Source organism: Carcharhinus amblyrhynchos, chromosome 13, assembly GCF_965287045.1.
Source record: "Carcharhinus amblyrhynchos chromosome 13, sCarAmb.v2.hapA, whole genome shotgun sequence".
Taxonomy (NCBI): Eukaryota; Metazoa; Chordata; class Chondrichthyes; order Carcharhiniformes; family Carcharhinidae; genus Carcharhinus; species Carcharhinus amblyrhynchos.
This window is the reverse complement of record NC_137336.1, coordinates 59,756,776-59,777,355: the sequence shown is the minus strand read 5'-3', so window position 1 is coordinate 59,777,355 and position 20,580 is coordinate 59,756,776. Positions and strand designations below refer to the sequence as shown.

Sequence of the window (20,580 nt, the reverse complement as noted above, 5' to 3'; positions counted from 1 at the left end):
CTGAAATCCCTAGAATTTCTAACATTAGCATTTAGCACTGATGTACATTGCCAAGCAAAGCCCTCGCCGTTCCTGCAATATAAGTCAATTTCTAACATAAAGAGTTTGTTTAATCTGAAAGGTCAAAAGACAAAACTTTGCCCCCCCCCCGCCCCCCTTTCCCTCGTAAAAGGGTACTTGCACACATCACAGATGCATCATCCAAAAGACAATTTAGATTCTAGATCCGTATGAAGATAATTGATTTGTATGAAGAGCCAGGATTTAATTATGAATAAAAACGGCATTGGATATCAATGTCTTAACTCTCCCCGGCTCCATCCATACCCTTCGTTTCTGAGCAGATTTATTTTCTTGTTGTTCATTTTCTGCTTGCTTACAACTTTTATTTCCCAGTGAATTTAACTCTCTTTTCACTTTGTCCACTTTAAGGCGTATTTTTTGAATTTTTTTGTATCAAGCAACGTTACCTCACACGTGCATCTTTGCCGGTTTACTACGCACCGCGAGATGAAGAGGAAGGAGGATACCGCGTAGCAATCTCAATGAAGCAGTCCCTTGTCTGGTAGACTGGGTTCAGCTCCAGCACAGGCGGGAAGCTTCCCAATCAGGAATGGGTTAAAGCGTGGGCAAAGATTACAGACAAACTGCAGACACGGGGAAAGGAGGAGGAGGAGAGAGAAAAAAAAAGAGAGACCAGGTCCACACTTACAGGATCTCCAGGTCACGCAGGGCTCTGAAGGTTCCATCCTCGATACAACTTATATGGTTGTTGTCCAGCTGCCTGTTAGACAAATAAAAAAAAACAAAGAACACATCAGAGGGGGCAGCGAGAAGACAAAGCCCCGGCTCTCAGCAGGCAAGGGGGTCCCAAACATCCTCACCACTGTCTCATCCCCTTCACTAGTAAAACTCAGCCAGCCTGCCACCCAGTAAACCGGGTTTCCTCTGGCCTGCACACCACACTGCCTTTCCCCTCACCGAATGAGAAGACTCGTACTGAGCACAGAAGCCTATCAGCTCTCCGTAAATATTAATTGCGCAGTTTTTTAAAGGGAGAGGGAGTAATTTCATTACATTAGGTGGCCTAATCCATTACAGGCTTTTACTGTCCTGTCATTGAAACCATTTCATTAAAAGTAAAGGCTTCTAAATCACTTGAGGTCGCACAGTTGCCCTCGACGACCTACCAGAATTTTTTTTTTATTCCCTTCTTTTCTCCTGGTTTCGGAGGCCGTCTCGAAGTCTGCCTGACAAGTCCCTGACACAATGCCGAGTGCTCAATCACTGTGCTGATCTGTCAGCGTGCACACACCGCACTCCAAATTAAGCACAACAAATCTCATTTGATATTCACTAATTGTGCCGTGTGCCAAAAGCTTGCCACATTGCCCTGACCATGAACCATCAACTCCTTCCCCCTCTGCAAGGGGGGTTTGCTGCCCAAAAGGGGGAGGGGGGGAAATTTGCGCGACTTTGGGGCAAACAGCTCGCTATTTTAAAAAGGGCATCATGGACGTAAAAATTCCTTTGTAAACCATTGAAAAGGACTGGCTAGCGCACAGCACAATGATATAAATCATGTCAAAATGCACCATTACACCACTTGTATAGGAGGGCAATGGAATTTTTGAGGGGTGGGGATGTGTTATGGAGGGGGAGGGGGGATGATGCAACAGCAATGAAATTGTTAGGATGTTCTTTTTTTATAGACTAGTCATTCTGCAATGCACAAAGTGATTCACTGATTTTGTAAATCTGGCACAGTGGCAGCACGGTGGCACAGTGGTTAGCACTGCTGCCTCATAGCACCAGGGACCTAGGTTCAATTCCTGCCTGGGTCACTGTCCATGTGGAGTCTGCACATTCTCTGCGTGGGTTTCTTCCGGGTGCTCTGGTTTCCTCCCACAGTCCAAAAGACGTGCTAGACAAGACAAGTCGAAAGACATGCACATGTGTGTGGTGCATTGGCTGTGCTAAATTCTCCCTCAGTGTACCTGAACAGGCACCGGAGTATGGCAACTAGGGGATTTTCACAGGGACTTCATTGCAATGTTAATTAAGCCTACTTGTGACACTAATAAATAAATTTAAACCTTAACTCCCTCCTTTATGGCACTCCAATTGCCACGGAGGGGCCCCAGCAGCGATAGTCGCTGCTGCAGCAACACCATAATCACTGCACCCTTTAATTGGGCTACTAACTCTTGGGGATGAGTCGCCATGCCCAATTGGAACACTGCTCCAGCGACAGCCACGTAATTGGTCAGATTTGACACAATGTTGCCTCCATGTCCTGCCTCATGCTTTTGGCCTGGTGGTGGGAATTTATTTTCCAACAGAGTCCCAGAGTCTTCCATTGTAGAGGGAGTTGCTAGGTGACAGGAGGGGACAAGGGCCCAGCAGATTTATGGTACAAGGAGGGCTCTGCAAAAGGGATATACAAACTAGGTCTTCAGCCATTTAAATCCAATCTTCCACACGTGTGTGGTGATTAACTTGTGACCCTTAAACAGACAATCACCACAATGTGTTTGTACAAATATCGCATGCTCAGAAATGATTTAACAACACAGACTCTTTCCAACTCTTGTGGTGTAAGAAAATCCAACTGTTTTCCAGGCTGAGACCCGGAAATAAAAATTGTAATTAACTAACAGGCAAAAAATATAATTTTAACATGTAAACGTGTCATAGAATAAAATAGAATATCACAGAACAGTGCAGAAGCAGGTCATTCAGCCGATCGAGTCTGCACCAACTCTCCGACAGAACATCTTACTCATATTCCCATGATCTTACCCGGCCAATCCACCTAACCTGCACATCTCTGGAGTGTGGGAGGAAACCAGAGCACCCGGAGGAAACCCATGTAGACACGAAGAGAATGTACAAACTCTGGACAGACTGTCACCCAAGGTTGGAATTGAACCCGGGTCCCTGGGCTGTGAGGCAGCAACGCTAACAACTGTGCCACCATGTCATCCCTCTTCAGTCATGAATCTGAACTTTTTATCTTTTAGTTATATTTATGGCCTTATTACAGACATTAGCAATCATAAATATTCAGAAAAAGCACTGCCATTTTCAAAAAGCCTCCTGTGTGATTTGTTTGGTTTATCAACATGATCATTATTAGTAAAGACTGTTAGATAAATGACCTTACTCCTGGCCGTTTCTGCTCCATTTACTAACTGGGAGGTGCTGGTTTCATTTGGGTTCTTATGGGTGTGAGGTGGGGGGAAGCAGTAAGAAATCAGTAGGAAATTAAGCAGGCAAATATATTATATCTGAAAGGTACTTTGAACAAAGTGAAATGCTGCAGAATATCACCTCTAGGTCATTTGCTAAACTTGTTTTACATATTCAGTCGGGGTCCCCTCATAGGACTGAATGTTGAGTGTTTTTGGAGAGTCATTAGTATTTGGAATGCTCTTCAACAGGGAGCACTGGAGATGATTCCTTCGAGTATATTCAATGTTGAGTTAGACAGATTGTTGAACAAAGGAGTCAAGGGCTATGGGGCAGGGCTGTGGGAGCAGGCAGACAGGTTCGGTCAGAATCAGATCAGCTGTGATCTCTTCGAATTGTGGAGCAGGCTCATTGGGCTGAATGGCCTATCCCTGCTCCTATTTCTTTTGATCTTATACCTCAGTGCCGCAGTTTTAGTTTGGCACGCTCCACAGTTTAATGGGCAGCATGGCGTGAGTTTTGTTCTCTTTCAGCCTGTGGAAAGTCAGCTTGAAACTACTGGATACCAGCACAAGGCTCAAAAGTGCAAAAGCATTGCATTTGCCAATTTACTGGCCTATGATTATTTCTCCGTGACAGAGTGTCACAGGGAACAACTGAACTTCCTTCAGAAAAATGGGACACAGTGTTACAGATGCTCTGATGAGGATGACTGTAATAAAAGTTATTAGGATGTGCATTGTGTATAAACCAGGGAACGAGGTTGGAGGCAGCCACAGGGGCTGCTAGGTGCAGAGGTGGGCTGTTTAAACAACTTGTCTCAGTGCTGTGGGACTTTGCCCCAGTTATACTAAAACCAAAAAGCACTTGAGCTCATCACCTCACACCCGCTTACCATATCCCCACCCATTCCACCTCCTTCCCCCCACCACCCGTCCTCCCCACCACCACCGAGGCTCTTCATGTTCCTAATGCCAAGTTATGGCCCTCCACCTAGTCTACATGGTTCCTCATGCCTCCAATGCCCAGTTATGCCCTCCACCCAGCTGCCACCCATCACCCCGCCCCCATGACCTCTCATGACCGCTGTGCCAAACGATTGAGGCTGACTACCAATGAAAATCAGCACGTCATGGGGAGGGCAATGGCCTAGTGGTATTATTGTTAGACTATTAATTCAGGAGCTCAGCTAATGTGCTGGGGACCCAGATTTGAATCCCACCATGGCAGATGGTGGAATTTGAATTCAAATAAATAATGTCTGGAATTAAGAATCTATTGATGGCCATGAAACCATTGTCCATTGTCAGAAAAACCCATCTGGTTCATTAATATCCCTTTAGGGACGGAAATCTGCCATCCTTACCTGGTCTGGCCTACATGTGACTCCAGAGCCAAAGCAATGTAGTTGGCTCGTAAGTGCCCTTGGGATGGACAATAAATCCTGGCCTGCTAGTGACGCCCATGTTCAACAAACAAATAAAAAAAAATGGTCAACTTATGCGCCTATGAGACTCTCTGATCCCATTGCACTGAATGGAGATTTGGCTAAGTGCCAAATTGTCCGTCCTCACTTGCAGTGTTGGCAAGGTTTAGAAGGGGTGGAGAATTCCCGCCCAACATATCTGGGTGAAGAGTAGGAAGCAGAAACAAATAAAGACTCTACAATCACCAGGTCTATCACTTTCATCAAATGATGACAGAGTGTGGTCCATTCTCAGCCTCAAAATGAAATCCCCAGACCGGGGAGCTTGGTCAAGGTACCACAGAGACTAACCCTGTGGGATCTGAGATTTTTAAGGCGGAATGTCAGAATATGTATATAGTTGGGATAAGGACTTGGGAGGAGATGTAGAGCAAAGAGTTATCAGGGGCACGTGATGCTGAGGTAAATGCTGATGTTAACTATGATGCAATGTCACATGATCAAGTAACTGGGATTTGGAGGGAAGCAGAAGGACAGCCTCGTGTAGAGTACTGAGATCTACAAAGATGTAAATAAACAAGAGTGTTTTTTTCACAAACAACAGCCCCTAGTAACATTCTTAGGGTAACAGGCAACCCCATCCAGACCCTGAACACAAGAGGAAACATTACCAAATGCTTCAGCACAGCCACTGACAGCAACATGGCAACTGACTGACGAGCTTAAGACAGCAGCACATTTTGAGGTTAGCTGACACTGAAGCCTTTGCTCTCCACTGGCTCCGTCCCTTCCAGGTTGTGTCCAGGTCTGAAAGTGAGGCAATTGAATTCCGATACTGTCACGCACATGACACTGAAGTGGCACCATTACCGAACCTTCATCTCTGTCTCTCCGGCTGCAGCCTGTGATTGGCAGGTTTCTCTGAGGTTTTCAGTCTGTTACCTTAAAACTGGTGTTTAAACACAAGCTATTGTTCAGGCTAGCGTAAAGCATTCATTTCCTGACAGCAATGATGGATGAGGTTTCAGTGATTGTAGCAACTAGAATTGCTTTGCAGTTTACAACAGACTAAAAATCCTCCATCTAACATCCCCGGCAAATTATGTCACCCAACTAACTGTCGGTGTCTCCACATCATGTATAGCAGAATTGTTTTGAACATTTTCACATCTGCTACATATTTTCAATTAGCCCAAGCTATGAAAATTACTGTTTGGGGATCATTCTAACCCTGCGTTTGTACTGCATCTGAATGCCCTTACATCCTAGTTACTGCAACAGCCTGAAGCCAATAAACGGGCATGACAGTGATCATGACAGTAAACAGATGTGCAAATAATTGTCAGGAGTCCCGCGTTCTGTATCCCGACATTATGTCCCCACGATGCCAGCACAACCTGTGTGATGATTCAGAGAAGGCAGTGACTGCATGGCAGAGGAAGGCTGGACCTCAGGCCCAAACGAGTTTTGTAACATTTAAAGAAATGACCAGGTAAATTTTCAAGCCTTCTCACTATCTTGTGAAGAGAGTCTGAGGCTTAAAAGAAATTAATCTTAAAATGATTCATTGACATAACCTAAGAAACTACAGGTCTGAGAACCTAACATTTGCTCTTGGTCATGCATTAAAAGTGTCCTTGTTTGTCTCTTGTTCATGGGACGTGGGTGTCACTGACAAGGCTAACAATTGTTGCCTATCCCTAATTGCGACATTACGTAGGCCACTGCACAGCATTGTTAACCACAGAATCCTCACAGGGCAGAACGAGGCCATTTGGCCCATTGAGTCCGCACCAACTTTCTGGAAGAGTATCTTATCGAGGTCAGGAACCCCACTGCCATATACATAGCCGGCCTCTCTGCTGTATTGTCACCTCACTTAGTTTAATAAAAAAGATTGCACCCACTGAAATTGGAGCAACCCACTGAAATTCTACCCATATCCACAACTATCTCTAAGGCATAGGACTCAGCTGAGGGAAAGATCCTGCCATACTCGCAATCCCACCAAGGACTCTGTCTCTTTATTTAAGAAGTGAGGAATACAAACGGTCCTTTGACAATCGAGGCGCACCTCGATTCCAGTCAACACGACAGCTGGCAGAGGAGCTGCCTCCATGCATCTTCCTAATTTGCTTTCTCCGTGTCCATTAATAAGAAAAAAAACCTTACTATAGGGCCCTTCACACCCAGAAAAGACTTTACAGACAGACTTTGTACATACCTATCTCTGTGACCTCCACTGGTTGACCCTACACCTTTCCAAGATCTCTGCATTCATCTGAGTTTTGGCCTCTTGCGTATCTCCAATTTCCATCATTGGATTACAGAGCCTTATCCACTCCACTTGCATCTCTCCCACCTCCTTTTAGTCCCTCCATAAAACCTAGCTCTCCACTCATGCTTTCAGTCTTCTATCCTAATATATCTGGTGATTTGGGGTCAAACTTTGATTGGTAATACGCCTGTGAAGTACCTCAGAACATTTTGCTTCGTAAAAGGCACTATATAAATGCAAAGTTATTGCTATTTGAGCCACAGGAGGTGAGACAGATGCCAAGAAGCAAAAGTTCATTCACAAAAGTAAGACTCAAAGAGACCTCTGAAGTAGGCAGAGAGGTGACGAGATACAAGTTCTGAGGGAAACAGTTCCAAAGGGTGGGACTTTAGAGGCGACAGGAGCAGATGGCAGCAATGGAGTGAATGAGATGGGTGTTGGAGGACTGGAGGGTCATGGCAGGACCAAGTAGCTGAATGAGGTGACAAAGGTAAATAAAACATTAATGATATTGGCAGGATCTCTGAGGCACAGGGAAGCAATTGAGCTTGACAAAGGCAGACATGAGGATAAGGTTGCCAAACCTCCAGGATTGGCCTGGAGTCTCCATGAATTGAGGCTCAATCTCTAGGATGCTGCTGTGTGCAATCCAGAAGAAAAATCAGAGGGACATTAAAAAGACAATTTTCATCGGTCATTTCTCTTTATCAGATAGAAAAGTATTGAAAGTGGAAAGAGTTTGGCTGATAATCAATCCAACTTGGAAATGAGACTTTTTCCTTTCCAATTGGTGTAAGAAGGCAATGTGTTACAAGGATGGATGTGTTGGCTGCCTAATAGCTGATGTACGGGAACAAACCATATGATGAAACTTCCAGGAATACGTTTACTCACAGTTGGCCAAGTGTGGTGCAATCTTAATACAGATAATGGAAACACTGGTCAGGATTTTTCAACCAAGTTCGTCACGAGCGCAAGTAGCAACAAAATTGCTCAAGAGTCAGAAATCGAGAGTCTCACTGGCGAGATCTTGTTTTCTGTTGGGCTCCTGGTGTCTGTGTGGGGAGGAGGGAAGTGTGCTGCCTGTGTGTGTGTGTGTGCGTGTGTGTGTGTATGTGAGAGTGTGTGTGCACGTGTGTGTGTGAGAGTGTGTGTGTGTGAGGTAGGGGAGAGGGGGAGACAGGTCTCCATGAACGTGAGAGGGTGAGGGGCAGGGGGGACAGGGACCATCCTGTTTTTTTTTCTAGAATCAAAGATCGGGACGCCCTTTTTTTCCGGCCCCACCGCACCAGTCTGGTGGTGTGGACCATTTCCTTTGCACAAAGTGCTGCACCGTGTGATAAGGAAAGCCAGCTGAGCAGCTGGACACTGGTTTTCTCACCTCAGCCAGCACTCTGCGCGGGGAATGGAAAAAATATACCCGGCAAGATAACTTGCCGCTTATGGAAAATTCCGATCAACGGATCAAGTAAGAACATGACTAATCAAGCTATGAGTTGATAGGAACACAGATTAGGATTTTGCAGCAAGAAAGAAAATAGCAGATACATCGACCATTCACAGGTTTCGGTGTCTCATCGTCAATGAATCACTCTTTGAATTTTGATGACTCGGGGTTAGGGAGGAAATGTGCCATCAGTTTACGCACAGTAAGGTCTCGTAATTTGATGAGTGACCAGTTCGCCTCTGCTGATATTGATTGAGCAAAGATATTGACTGGGCATCAAACTGGCAGCTCTCTGACCTTCACCCGAAAAATGAATTTGAGCAAAAGGAGCACGAATTAGTACTGATTTACGGGTAGTTTATAGCAGTGAGTTCTTCCCAACGCACAACGTGTTCCCAAAAGGTGAAATGTCACTTTGGGCGACTCCCAGGTATCCTGCGGCACCACATGGGCAGCAGGGGAGACCTTATCTTTTTGTCATGGAACCCCCAGGAATACATTTACTCACAGCCTTACCCGATATCTTTTTTGCAGTTGAAAAGCTGGGGAAAATGGATGCGGCAGGCGAAAGGATTGGAAGTAACCGAATAATAAAACGGATGTTAAAGGGAGGAGGGGTTGTTATCAGAATGACATATTCAGAGTTCACGGCTCCAATAAAGCCGTTTGAAAGAGCAATTAAGAATTACAGTACATTTTATGATAAATTAGCTCTCTCTTGTGCCTAACAGGGTGGGTATCTTGAAACACTTACTCAATAAGTATAAATCATTGCAACCATTTTACTTAGCTTTGTGTCGAAAACAGTAATTGATCTTTCTACCATCTTAGGCTTCTAGCTTTTTTTTAGCCTTCGCAAGAGAGTTTGATTCATTGCAGGAATTGGTAAGTCACAACAGCGTTTGGTTTCCAAAGCAAAATAATAACCAGAAACAAGGGATAGACTCCAAAACATGAACTCCAAAGACAGCTCAGGACTTTGGTTATAAGGATTGATTTGGACAGGACCAAGCTTAATTGCTACAAATGAAACACAAGTGGATGAATGGATTTTTTTCCGTCCATTTCTCCCCAAGTCTCAAAAGTCTTCTGTTTGCATTAAAGAATGAAAAAGGAATTCTAATTCTGGTACAAAGCAGTAACTATCCTGGAGGCATCCATCTCTTTAAATGGCTGTGGGACAATGCAATCAAAGCCACAAGGAAGGAATAAGATATATATAATGTCTACCTTTCCAATTTCTCTTCTCTTCATTGCACTTTGCTTTACACTAGTCTCTTTATTCTCATGTTTTACATTAATTATCGACCACTATGGGGGACTAGGGGAAGCAGCAGCAGCACTTGGGTACCTGTACATAAAGTTATACGGCTAAGACTCAAATGCAAGTACCTCATAGGGCTGGGGCTCAGTTAGCTAAAGTTATATCACATCAGTTATATGGTTGGGATTCAGGTACTAAATAGAAATATATGGCTGGAACACAGGTGTCTGTAACTACAGTTATAAGGCTAGGATTCAGGTACCTACAAACATATTTAGAGAGTTAGGATTCAGATGCTTGTAAATACACTTACAGGGCTGGGACTCAGGTGCTTGTAAGTACAATTACAGGGCTTGTAATGTTAGATCTATTCTCTTTCCGTAGATTCTGTCAGACCTGCTGACATTTCAAACATATTTCATTGACTGTCAAGTGCTTGGGACATCCTATAATCGTGAAAGGTGCTACATAAATGCAAGTATTCCTTTTTTTGATGTGGAGATGCCAGCGTTGTACTTGGGTGGGCACAGTAAGGAGTGTCACAATACCAGATTAAAATCCAACAGGTTTATTTGGAATCATGAGCTTTCGGAGCACTGCTCCTTCCTGAGGGAAGTGAGAGTTGGGATCACAAGCATATAGACAGAGATGCAGTTGCAAGATAATGGGTGAAATATGAGTCTTTACAGGTAACCAAGTCTTTCCAGGTACAGATAATATGAGTGGAGAGAGGGAAAATCACAGGTTAAAGAGGTCTGAATTGTCTCAAGCCAGGACAGTCAGTAGGATTTTGCAAACCCAGGCCAAATGGTGGGAGTTACACATAGTGTGGCATGAACCCAAGATCTTAGTTGAGGCCGTCCTCATGGGTGTGGAACTTGGCTATCAGTTTCTGCTCGGTGATTCTGCGTTGTCGTGTGTCTTGAAGGCTGCCTTGGAGAAAGTTCACCTGAAGATTGGAGGCTGAGCGCCCTTGACTGCTTCCCAACATGAAAAGAACACTCTTGCAGTGATTGTCGCGTGGTTCACCCATTGGAGTCCCAACCATTATTGAGCAATTGCATCTCTGTCCATATATGCCATGTTTGTGAACTCAACTCTCCACTCACCTGAGGAAGGAGCAGCGCTTTGAAAGCTCGTGAATCCACATAAACCTATTAGACTTTAAACTGCTGTTGCGAGACTTCTTACTGTTCCCTTTTTTTAGCACCACAGACAGTAATGACAAAACCTGAATCCAATATAGCTTGAAAAAAATAATTCAAATGATTCAAAAGTGCTTGCGCCAGGTTATGTTTATATTTCTGATTTATTTTCCAGTTCGCGAAGGTGATGGATGCAAGTGCAACTTTCCAGATTGGTCTTTCATTTCACACCTGAAGTCAACATCAGAAACATCCTGGTTAGTCACAGGTTTGATGTTGCATCAACTTCTCTGCGCTCTCCCAAGATAGTAAGAAGTCTCACAACACCAGGTTAAAGTCCAACAAATTTATTTGATAGTAAACCCACAAGCTTTCAGGGTTTGCCCCTTCGTCAGGTGAGTGGAGAGTTCTAGTCTCAAACTGAACATATAAAGGCACACACAGTTGTTGTCTCACACACACCTGGTGTTGTAAGAACATAAGAACATAAGAAATAGGAGCAGGAGTAGGCCATCCAGCCCTTCGAGCCTGCCCCGCCATTCAATAAGATCATGGCTGATCTGTCGTGGCTCAGTTCCACTTTCCCGCCCTCTCCCCATAACCCTTAATCCCCTCTCTTATCAAAAACCCATCAACCCGCGTCTTAAAAATATTTAGCGAGGTAGCCTCCGCCACTTCAACGGGCAGAGAATTCCAGAGATTCACCACCCTTTGAGTGAAGAAGTTCCTCCTCAACTCCGTTCTAAACCGCCCCCCTTTTATCTTGAGGCTGTGCCCCCTAGTCCTACTGTCTTTTTTGAGCGGGAAGAGTCTCTCCACCTCTATCCTATCCATCCCATTCATCATCTTATACGTCTCAATGAGATCTCCCCTCATTCTTCTAAACTCTAACGAGTACAAGCCCAGTTTATTCAGCCTCTCCTCATAGCTCAACCCCCTCAACTCCGGTATCAGCCTAGTAAACCTCCTCTGCACTCCCTCCAAGGCCAAAATATCTTTGCGCAGGTGCGGCGCCCAAAACTGCACACAGTATTCCAGCTGCGGCCTCACCAATGCCCTATACAGCTGCAGCAAGACCTCCCTACTTTTATATTCAATCCCCCTCGCTATGAAGGCCAGCATCCCATTCGCCTTCCTGACCACCTGCTGCACCTGCAAGCTGGGTTTTTGTGACTCATGCACAAGGACCCCGAGGTCCCTCTGCACCGTCGCCTGCTGCAGTTTTTCGCCCCGTAAGTAATAGTCCTTCCTACCATTCTTCCTACCAAAGTGGACCACCTCACACTTGCCAACATTAAATTCCATTTGCCATTTCCTGGCCCATTCGCCCAGCCTATCTAGATCCTTCTGCAGACTCTCCACACCCTCCGCACAATTTGCCGTTCCCCCAATCTTGGTGTCATCAGCAAATTTCGACACCCTACACTCGGTTCCCTCCTCCAGATCATCTATATAAATGGTAAATAGCTGAGGCCCCAGCACCGACCCCTGGGGCACTCCACTAGTCACCATCCGCCAATCCGAATAGCACCCGTTGACCCCCACTCTCTGCCTCCTATTTGACAACCAATCCTCTATCCACGACAACCAATCCTCTATCCACGAGGATGTGAGACTTCTTACTGCGTTTACCCCAGTCCAATGCCGGAATCTCCACATCATCTCTCCCAAGATGAGCAGAGGACGGATGGGTAGAAAGGATGAAGGCCACACTTTGCACAATTCCTGAAAGAATACATTCAGAAAACCATCTCAATTTACAACAGTGCGATTTCCATGCTATGACTTCTTGGAGTGAAATTGTTAAATGGTTCTTTATGAAATGAGTTAAGGGTGCCATTGCACACGCCACATTGATGCAGGAGAAATCTATTATTGCCATAGGTCACCAGGTTAAGGGTTTTCAGGGCCACATCAAAGAAAACTCTGAGGAATAAGTACGCACAAAAAAAACTCACAGGTTTTTGATGTCGACAATCCCACGAAAAGCTTTTCTCGGAAGAGCTTGAATCCGATTCTCACTGAAGTCACTGTAAATAGGAAGCACTGGAGTTATAATTGTGCAATTTAAATCAGGAAAACTAGCAAGAGAACCAGTTCCTTTTAAATTCACTGTTTAAAGCAAGTTTCATTATTTGATGCACAGATAGAAAATTACAATTTTCATACACATATAGCTAACTAATATTTTTAACTATACTGATCCACTAAATCAGTAATTAATCCGGTTTAGTGCATTGTAAAAAGAACCCTAATGTAACACAGTGTAAACAATTATTTGCTCAAAGATTTTAGCAAATTAAAAAAAGATGTTTTCTACTCTCCCAATCCTTTTAAATTAAGTTTTGGCAACATTCTTCTAAGCATAAGTAAAAGTCAATCGATGTTAACTGTGACAGCACTGCTATCTACCAAACAGTACAGAGATGGCCCGAACTTCATGCAAATAAAAGTCATTGATGGACATGTACTTACAGATTGGGGCAAATACACACAGACAGACAGACAAACATACACAGACACACACTCACATACACAAAGGAATTTCATTTATATAGTGCCTTCACAAGACAGAAAGAGGGAGACAAAGGCAGAGAAGAGCAAAAGAAGTAACGGAGTTAAAGAAACATGGAGGAGGTCGATACAGACGTATATAAAAGCTGTGGAGATAGACAAGAAGATAGGGATTCTTTTGAAGATAGCTCCGTTAAGGGAGAATTGTGAGACAAAGCGGGGGAGATAATAAGAAATGAAATTAACCAGAAAAAAGTAAGAGAGAGGGATAGATGAGAGGAACGAGCAAAACAGAATTGAACAGAAGATGACCAAGACAGAGGCAGAAAGGAGGGAGAAGGATGATAGGGGAGGGCAAAGAGAACAGCAGACTCAAGAGAGGAAGAAAGCGAGAGAAGAACAAAGAGGGGGATGGAAGATGAGACAGTGAGGCAGAAATAGGTGAGAGACAAAGGGGAGGGAAAGGAAGAGAAGGAAAAGATAAAGGACAAAAAAAACTGCATTATTTCAGCCACAGTAAATAGCTACTGATCATACACCTGTTTGTGTGAATGATATAATTTAATGATAGATCTCATCTTTTCCTTCAATGACTGATGTTGCCTTTCGAGTATGTGTGGATATGGGCAAGACACAGAAAGAGAGAAGAAGATTGCTAATGTATTTTGATGGTATTGGCGAAGGGTTTGACAGTGGATCAATGGTTGGCACTGTTGCCTCACATCTCCAGGGACCCGGTTCGATTCCCGCCTTGGATCCCTGTCTGTGTGAAATCTGCAGGTTCTCCCTGTGTCTGTGGGTTTCCTCCAAGTGCTCCAGTTTCCTCCCACAGTCTGAAAGACGTGCTAGTTAGGTGTATTGGCCATGCTAAATTCTCCCTCAGTGTACCCAAACAGGCAGCGGAGTGTGGTGACTAGGGGATTTTCACAGTAACTTCATTGCAGTGTTAATGTGAACCTACTTGTAACTAATAAATAAACAAAACTAAATTATATAATACTTTCTAGTTCTACTGAACTTTGATGAGACTTTGCTTCTCTAAGACAGACCTGAGACAGTCAGTATAGTTCAACTTCAAACAATTTACAATTAAATATTAACACAGATTTCAAGATAAGCACATGGTGTTCAGGGCACAGACCATTTTGTACCCTGCTGCCTCAGAACCTCCTACTCATCTGACTATTAATGTCATGGTTCCATCATTAATATCATCATGGTCTCATTAGCATCCCCATTAACCAATTTGCCTGCACAGTGGATTTCACTAAAAGCTCTTAATTTGGATTTCAAGCTTAAAACGTTAACCTGATTTTCAGTCCTGTAATTTTCAAATGTTTGACCACAACGCACCTTCTGTTACAGCACCTTTAAATAGGGAAATGTTATTTCCCTTGGTATGATGAGACAGTGTGAACTCCACAATAAAAGACTTCTACAAATAGAGTCTCCAAACACATTTAAGGTGCTTTGAGTTTTGTCAGCTGATATGTCGAACAACAGGACAGTCCAAACATCAACATGGTCACAGATCAGAGATACAAAGAAGGCTCGAAACCAGGGGTTTGTCAGCTCAATATCTCTTTGTCACAGCTGGAGATGAATTTTGACAGTGCTCTTTTCCAGCAAGCGATGCTTTGTTGAGAGAAAAAGAAACCTCCCCATCTTGGTTTGAGACTAGGATGAATAAAAAATAATCTGACATGTTATTGTGAAGAGGCTAAAGACACAGCCCGCTTCCAGTTACCAGCAGAAGACACAATGAGGGCAATACTTCTCTCCTAGCACTGAAAAACAGAGTGGGTGGGTGGGAGGGAGGGGACGTAGTGGGCAGACAAGATTCTGTTTCAAATTCTGCCTGAGGCACTCGGCTAGATTTTTCAATAAATTTTCCAGCAAGTCTGAAAATATTGCTGGAGGTAGAGTGAACAGCATGACCGGCAGTCCATAATGGATTGGTGGAGGGCATTCCGGGTAGAAAACCTTAGCTCCCTTGTTGTAAGGCGCCCTGTATCCGTCACAATCTCCCGGGTTACCTTTGCCTTTTTAAGGTCTTACTCCCAGCTCAACACCGCAGAGACAAGCCTGTATTTCCAGCACATCCCATAGCCCTTCCCCCCTCAAACCGGACTGGCCAGCCGCCCCCCCAGTGCCCCATGATCGTTTTCAGCTCATGGAACAGTTTCAAACCAGGCGCCACCACAACATGGATTCAGCTCCTTAACTCGCTACTAAGCGCAATGAGTTCACTCCGCCCAGTGCCCGTGCCCGTGCCCATCCTCAAAAGCAAAGATATACAGGTAGAGAGGTAAACATGTTTAGGAGCATTACCAAAACAGATCCAACTTCATGAATATACCCCAGAAAGAAGTAAAACATGTTCAATAAGAAAGTAAACATTGGCCTGAATATCGAGGTGGTAATGGATTGTGAAATTGTTTGCTCCCCCTCGTTATTTCTCTACAATTAATAGCAGGTTTGCAGTCCACACACAAATAGCCAAACTTGAAAACTTAGAAATGGCTGTCTGTGATTCTACATTTTTCCAGAGAGTGTGTTGTTCAGGGGCTCTTCTGCCCACACCCCCACAACCCTAAACCCAGTTAGAAATCATTGAATTGAGGAGAATTTCTCCTTTTCTGCAATTTACATCACTATTTAAAACCCTTGATAAGTTATGGCTGCTTAAATGAGGTGTAACTGGCACAAATTTGATAATTACTGCTCAGCAAACTCTCTGGCCTGGAAGCTAATTCTACAAACGTCTCAAAGAAATTTATCGGGATACTGTATTTCCAACTCAATTGCGTGTATATCCTAAACATTTACGTTGCTACCTGCAGAGTGTAAACATCTAAAGTAAAGGGATTCCGTGCTTTTAATTCTTGCTTTGCAGTCGGTTCAAGATGAAGACGGAAAAGGAAATGTCCACACGGCCAAAATCATTGGACCTCTGTCAGCAGTTTTCTTCAAGATCAGCAGTGAAATATAATGGTTTGATATGGCTCAGTGTCCTGCTGGGCCATCTGATTTGATTTGATTTGATTTATTATCATCACATGTATTAACACACAGTGAAAAGTACTGTTCCTTGCGCACTACACAGACAAAGCATACCGTTCATTGAGAAGGAAACGAGAGAGTGCAGTGTTAGTTACAGCTTGGCTGTAGAGAAAGATGAATGTAATGCAAAGTAGGTCCATTCAAAAGTTTGATGGCAGCAGGGAAGCAGCTTTTCTTGAGTCGGTCGGTATGTGATCTCAGACTTTTGTATCATTTTTCCAAATGGAAGAAGGTGGAAGAGACAATGTCTGGGGTGCATCAGGTCCTCAATTATGCTAGCTGCTTTTCTGAGGCAATGGAAGTGTAGACAGAGTCAATGGATGCAAAGGTGGTTTGCGTGATGGATTGGACTACATTCACGACCTTTAGTAGTTTCTGGGGTCTTGGGCAGAGCAGGAGCCATACCAAGCTATGATACAACCAGAAAGAATGCTTTCTATGGTACATCTGTAAAAGTTGGTGAGAGTCGTAGCTGACACGCCAAATTTCCTTAGTCTCCTGAGAAAGTGGGAAGCATTGGCGGGCCTTCTTATCTATATTACCAGAATGAGGGAGACCAGGGCAGGTTGCTGGTGAACGGGACACCTAAAAACTTGAAGCTCTCAACCCTTTCTATTTCATCCTCATTAATGTAAACGGGGCATGCTCTTCTCCACACTTCCTAAAGTCGATGACAATCTCCTTCATTTTGTTGACATTGAAGGAGAGATTATTGATGCTGCACCAGTTCACCACATTCTCTGTCTCATTCCTGTACTCTGTCTCGTCATTGTTTGAGATGTGACCCAGTACGGTGGTGTCATCAGCAAACTTGAAAATCGAGTTGGAGTGGAATTTGGTCACACAGTCATAGGTGTATAAGGAGTAAGTAGGGGGCTGAGAACACAGCCTTGTGGGGCACCAGTGCTGAGGATGATCGTGGAGAAGGTGCTGTTGCCTATCCTTACTGATTGTGGTCTGTGGGTTAAGAAATTCAGGATCCAGTCGCAGAGGGAGGAGCCAAGGCCCTGGCCACAGAGTTTGGAGATGTGTTTTGTAGGAATAATGGTGTTGAAGGCTGAGCTGCAGTCAATAAATGGGAGTCTGACATATGTGTCTTTGTTTTCTAGGTGTTCCAGCGTTGAGTGCAGGGCCAGGGCCATTTTGATTTGATTTGATTTATTATTGTCACATGTATTAACATACAGTGAAAAGTATTGTTTCTTGCGCACTATGTAGACAAGACATACCATTCATAGAGAAGGAAATGAGAGAGTGCAGAATGTAGTGTTACAGTCATAGCTAGAGTGTAGAGAAAGATCAACTTAATGCAAAAGTCTGACAGCAGTAGATGTTGTTCATGAGTCGGTTGATATTTGACCTTGTGACTTTTGTATCTTTCTCCTGAGGGAAGAAGGTGGAAGAGAGAATATCCAGGGTGTGTGGGATCCCTAATTACGCTGGCTGCTTTGCCGGGACAGTGGGAAGTGTAGACAGAGTCAATGGATGGGAGGCTGGTTTGCATGATGGATTGGGTTATATTCACAATCTTTTGTAGTTCCTTGCGGTCCTGGGCAGAGCAGGAGCCATACCAAGCTATGAATAAACCAGAAAGAATGCAGGTTGCTGTTTTGATTTAGTTGCTGAATGCTGGTTTCAAAGTGCATAGAAGAGTCAACCACCTTTTCCTGGGTCTGGAACCAGTTAGAAAGGACATTAGTGAACAGGATAGGTTTTTAATACTCATTCTATAATTTCACGATCGCCACTGGCGAGACAAGCTCATGCTAGAATTATTTCAATTAATTGAATCCATCATCCTTAGTAGGTCAGATTTGAATTCTGGCTTCTGGAGCATTAGTCTGAGCCTCTGGGCTACTCATCCATTAACACAACAACTATGCTACAAGTAGGCAGCAAGGTGACACAGTGGTTAGCACTGCTGCCTCACAGCACCAGGGACCCAGGTTCAATTCCAACCTTGGGTGACTGTGTGGAGTTTGCACATTCTCCCTTTGTCTGCGTGGGCTTCCTCCGGGTGCTGTGGTTTCCTCCCACACTCCAAAGATGTGCAGGTCAGGTTGATTGGCCCTTATTGTCAGGGGGACTAGCAGGGTAAATACTTTGGGCTACGGGAGTAGGGCCTGGTGGGATTGTGGGATTGTTATTGGTGCAGGCTTAATGGGCTGAATGGCCTCTTTCTGCACTGTGGGGATTCTATGATGCTACTTTTCCAATTAAAACTTTCTAACTCAGTGGCATGACTGCTACCACTGAGTCATGACCTACATTGAAAAGGTCCTTTCGCACTCTCCACCATCCCGCCTATCTGGAACACTCCCAAATCACTAAATTCATTCTGCTGTAATATCCTGCCTGTAGCAGTGCATGCAGGAGATTTCCCATGCCAATGGGAATGAAGCGGCAGCGCAGTTGAGTTAGAAATGTTCTGAGTGACTTATAAGCTTGCCGCGTCCAACAGACCATGTACAATTTAACTTAATAATCAAATATTTAATTCGTTTAATCCCTCAGGAAGGTGAACAACTTCAGGTTAAACTACCATGAAGATAAATTCTGTCAAATTTCTCTTTGATTGCCATGCAAGCTCCAGGATGTCAGTATGATGATAATCTGCATTACTCAACACGATCCTATTGCATTCTATACACAATATCCCATTATCCCAAGGGGACTAGACCGAGCATGTTCAAAGGATGATATCATCATGTGTCTAAATCAATTCTTACAACTGTCAATCCTGACGAGCGGGCTAGCAAAGGAACTAAGATATTTACAGATGAATCTGGAATCTGTGATGATGCAAGACCTTTGGTCAAAGGTACATGAGGGGATGTAATGGTAATGAGGAACACATGGGAACAGGAGACTGCAGGAATCTCTGTTCAAAGTTATATTCAAATTTCTTACAGTCCAGTAGATGAAGGACCCAGCTGGTGTAATACTAAAGGACAAAGGCTAGGAGGACCGAGGTTTGATTCTGGCTCTGTGCTAAGTTCACCAAATTCACTTCAGGGCAGTGGTCTAAAACTGGGGGAGAAAAATATCACTTGTCTCCTTCTTCGAGTTTCTGGACATTCACATGAGAACAAAACTAGAACTCAATGTGATGGCCCCTTTGGTGGGAAATCTTTAGAGTGAATGTAGTTACAGAAATAAGATGGGGCAAGGTCACGCAGCAATTTAAACACAATGAGGATAATGTTAACTTGGGGATTTTGAGGGGCCAAGTACTGTCAGTCAGTGATAGGTATGTGAGACTTGCTGTGAGACAGAAAGCAGCAGAAAACCTTTGGATAAGTTGCAATTACAGATTGTGAAGGACGGAAAGCCAACTAAGAAATTGTTGGAGTCATTGAGTTTGACAAAGGCAGTGGTCAAAACTTCAGCAACAGATGGACTGAGATAGAGCAGAGGTGGCCATTGTTACAGTTGGGAGAATCAGCCCTATGCATGGCAGAGGCAATGGTCTAGAAGCTCTATGGAGTGGCAACCATCATCAGATTGCTACTCCACTACTTTTTACTTAGTCAAGTCAGGAACTGCATATCTCACCCAGACATTTGACCTCGGCTTGGTGAGAAAAGTGCAGCACAGCAGCTCCTGGAATCATAAGACCATAAGTTGTAGGAGCAGAATTAGGCCATTTGGCCCATCAAGTCTGCTCTGCCATTTAACATGATTCTCATCCCCATTCTCCTGTCTTCTCTCCATAACCCTTGATCCCCTTATTGAATGAGAACCTATCTATCTCTGTCTTTAAGACATTCAGTGACCTGGCCTCCACAGCCATCTGTGGCAATGAGATTCACCACCCTCTGGCTCCTCATTTCTGTTTTAATTCTGCTATTCTGTGCCAATCATCATGAGAAGTGAAGACAGAACCACCTTTTTTAACAGCACAAGATACCATTAACCGGGTTTGTTCAAAGCTCTCAGTCACTTTGACAGAAGAGAAAACAAGTGTGTAAGCTTAGTGGGTGGAAGGGTGGAATATAGGAGTAGTCAGGGAGGTTGTCAGGAGGAGTTAGGGTTGGGGGCAGAGGTGGGGGAGCACGGTTAATCATAGGGTGGAGGGTAGTCAGGTGGTTGGAAGGGTGGTTCATGGGGGGAGTGTCAGGGTGTTAGTGAAAGGATGTGGGGGGATGGGGGGTTGATCCTGTGTGGCGTCAGTGCCATGGTCGGCCAGGAGATAGATGGTTTCAAATCTCCTGACCTTTCCCGCTAAGAGAGTCAGAACCACCTGGAGTC

General features: G+C 44.2%; 1 protein-coding gene across 1 annotated transcript in view; it reads right to left on the bottom strand.

Moving 5' to 3' along the window:
- LOC145351942 (slit homolog 3 protein-like) overlaps positions 1–20,580 on the bottom strand; it is a 623,540-nt gene that overhangs the window by 289,411 nt on the left and 313,549 nt on the right. The window contains exons 5-6 of the mRNA XM_080201750.1: positions 12,711–12,782; positions 713–784 (exon numbers count right to left, since the gene is read on the bottom strand). Coding sequence (XP_080057876.1) covers positions 713–784; positions 12,711–12,782 — 144 coding nt within the window. The remainder of the gene's footprint in view (positions 1–712; positions 785–12,710; positions 12,783–20,580) is intronic.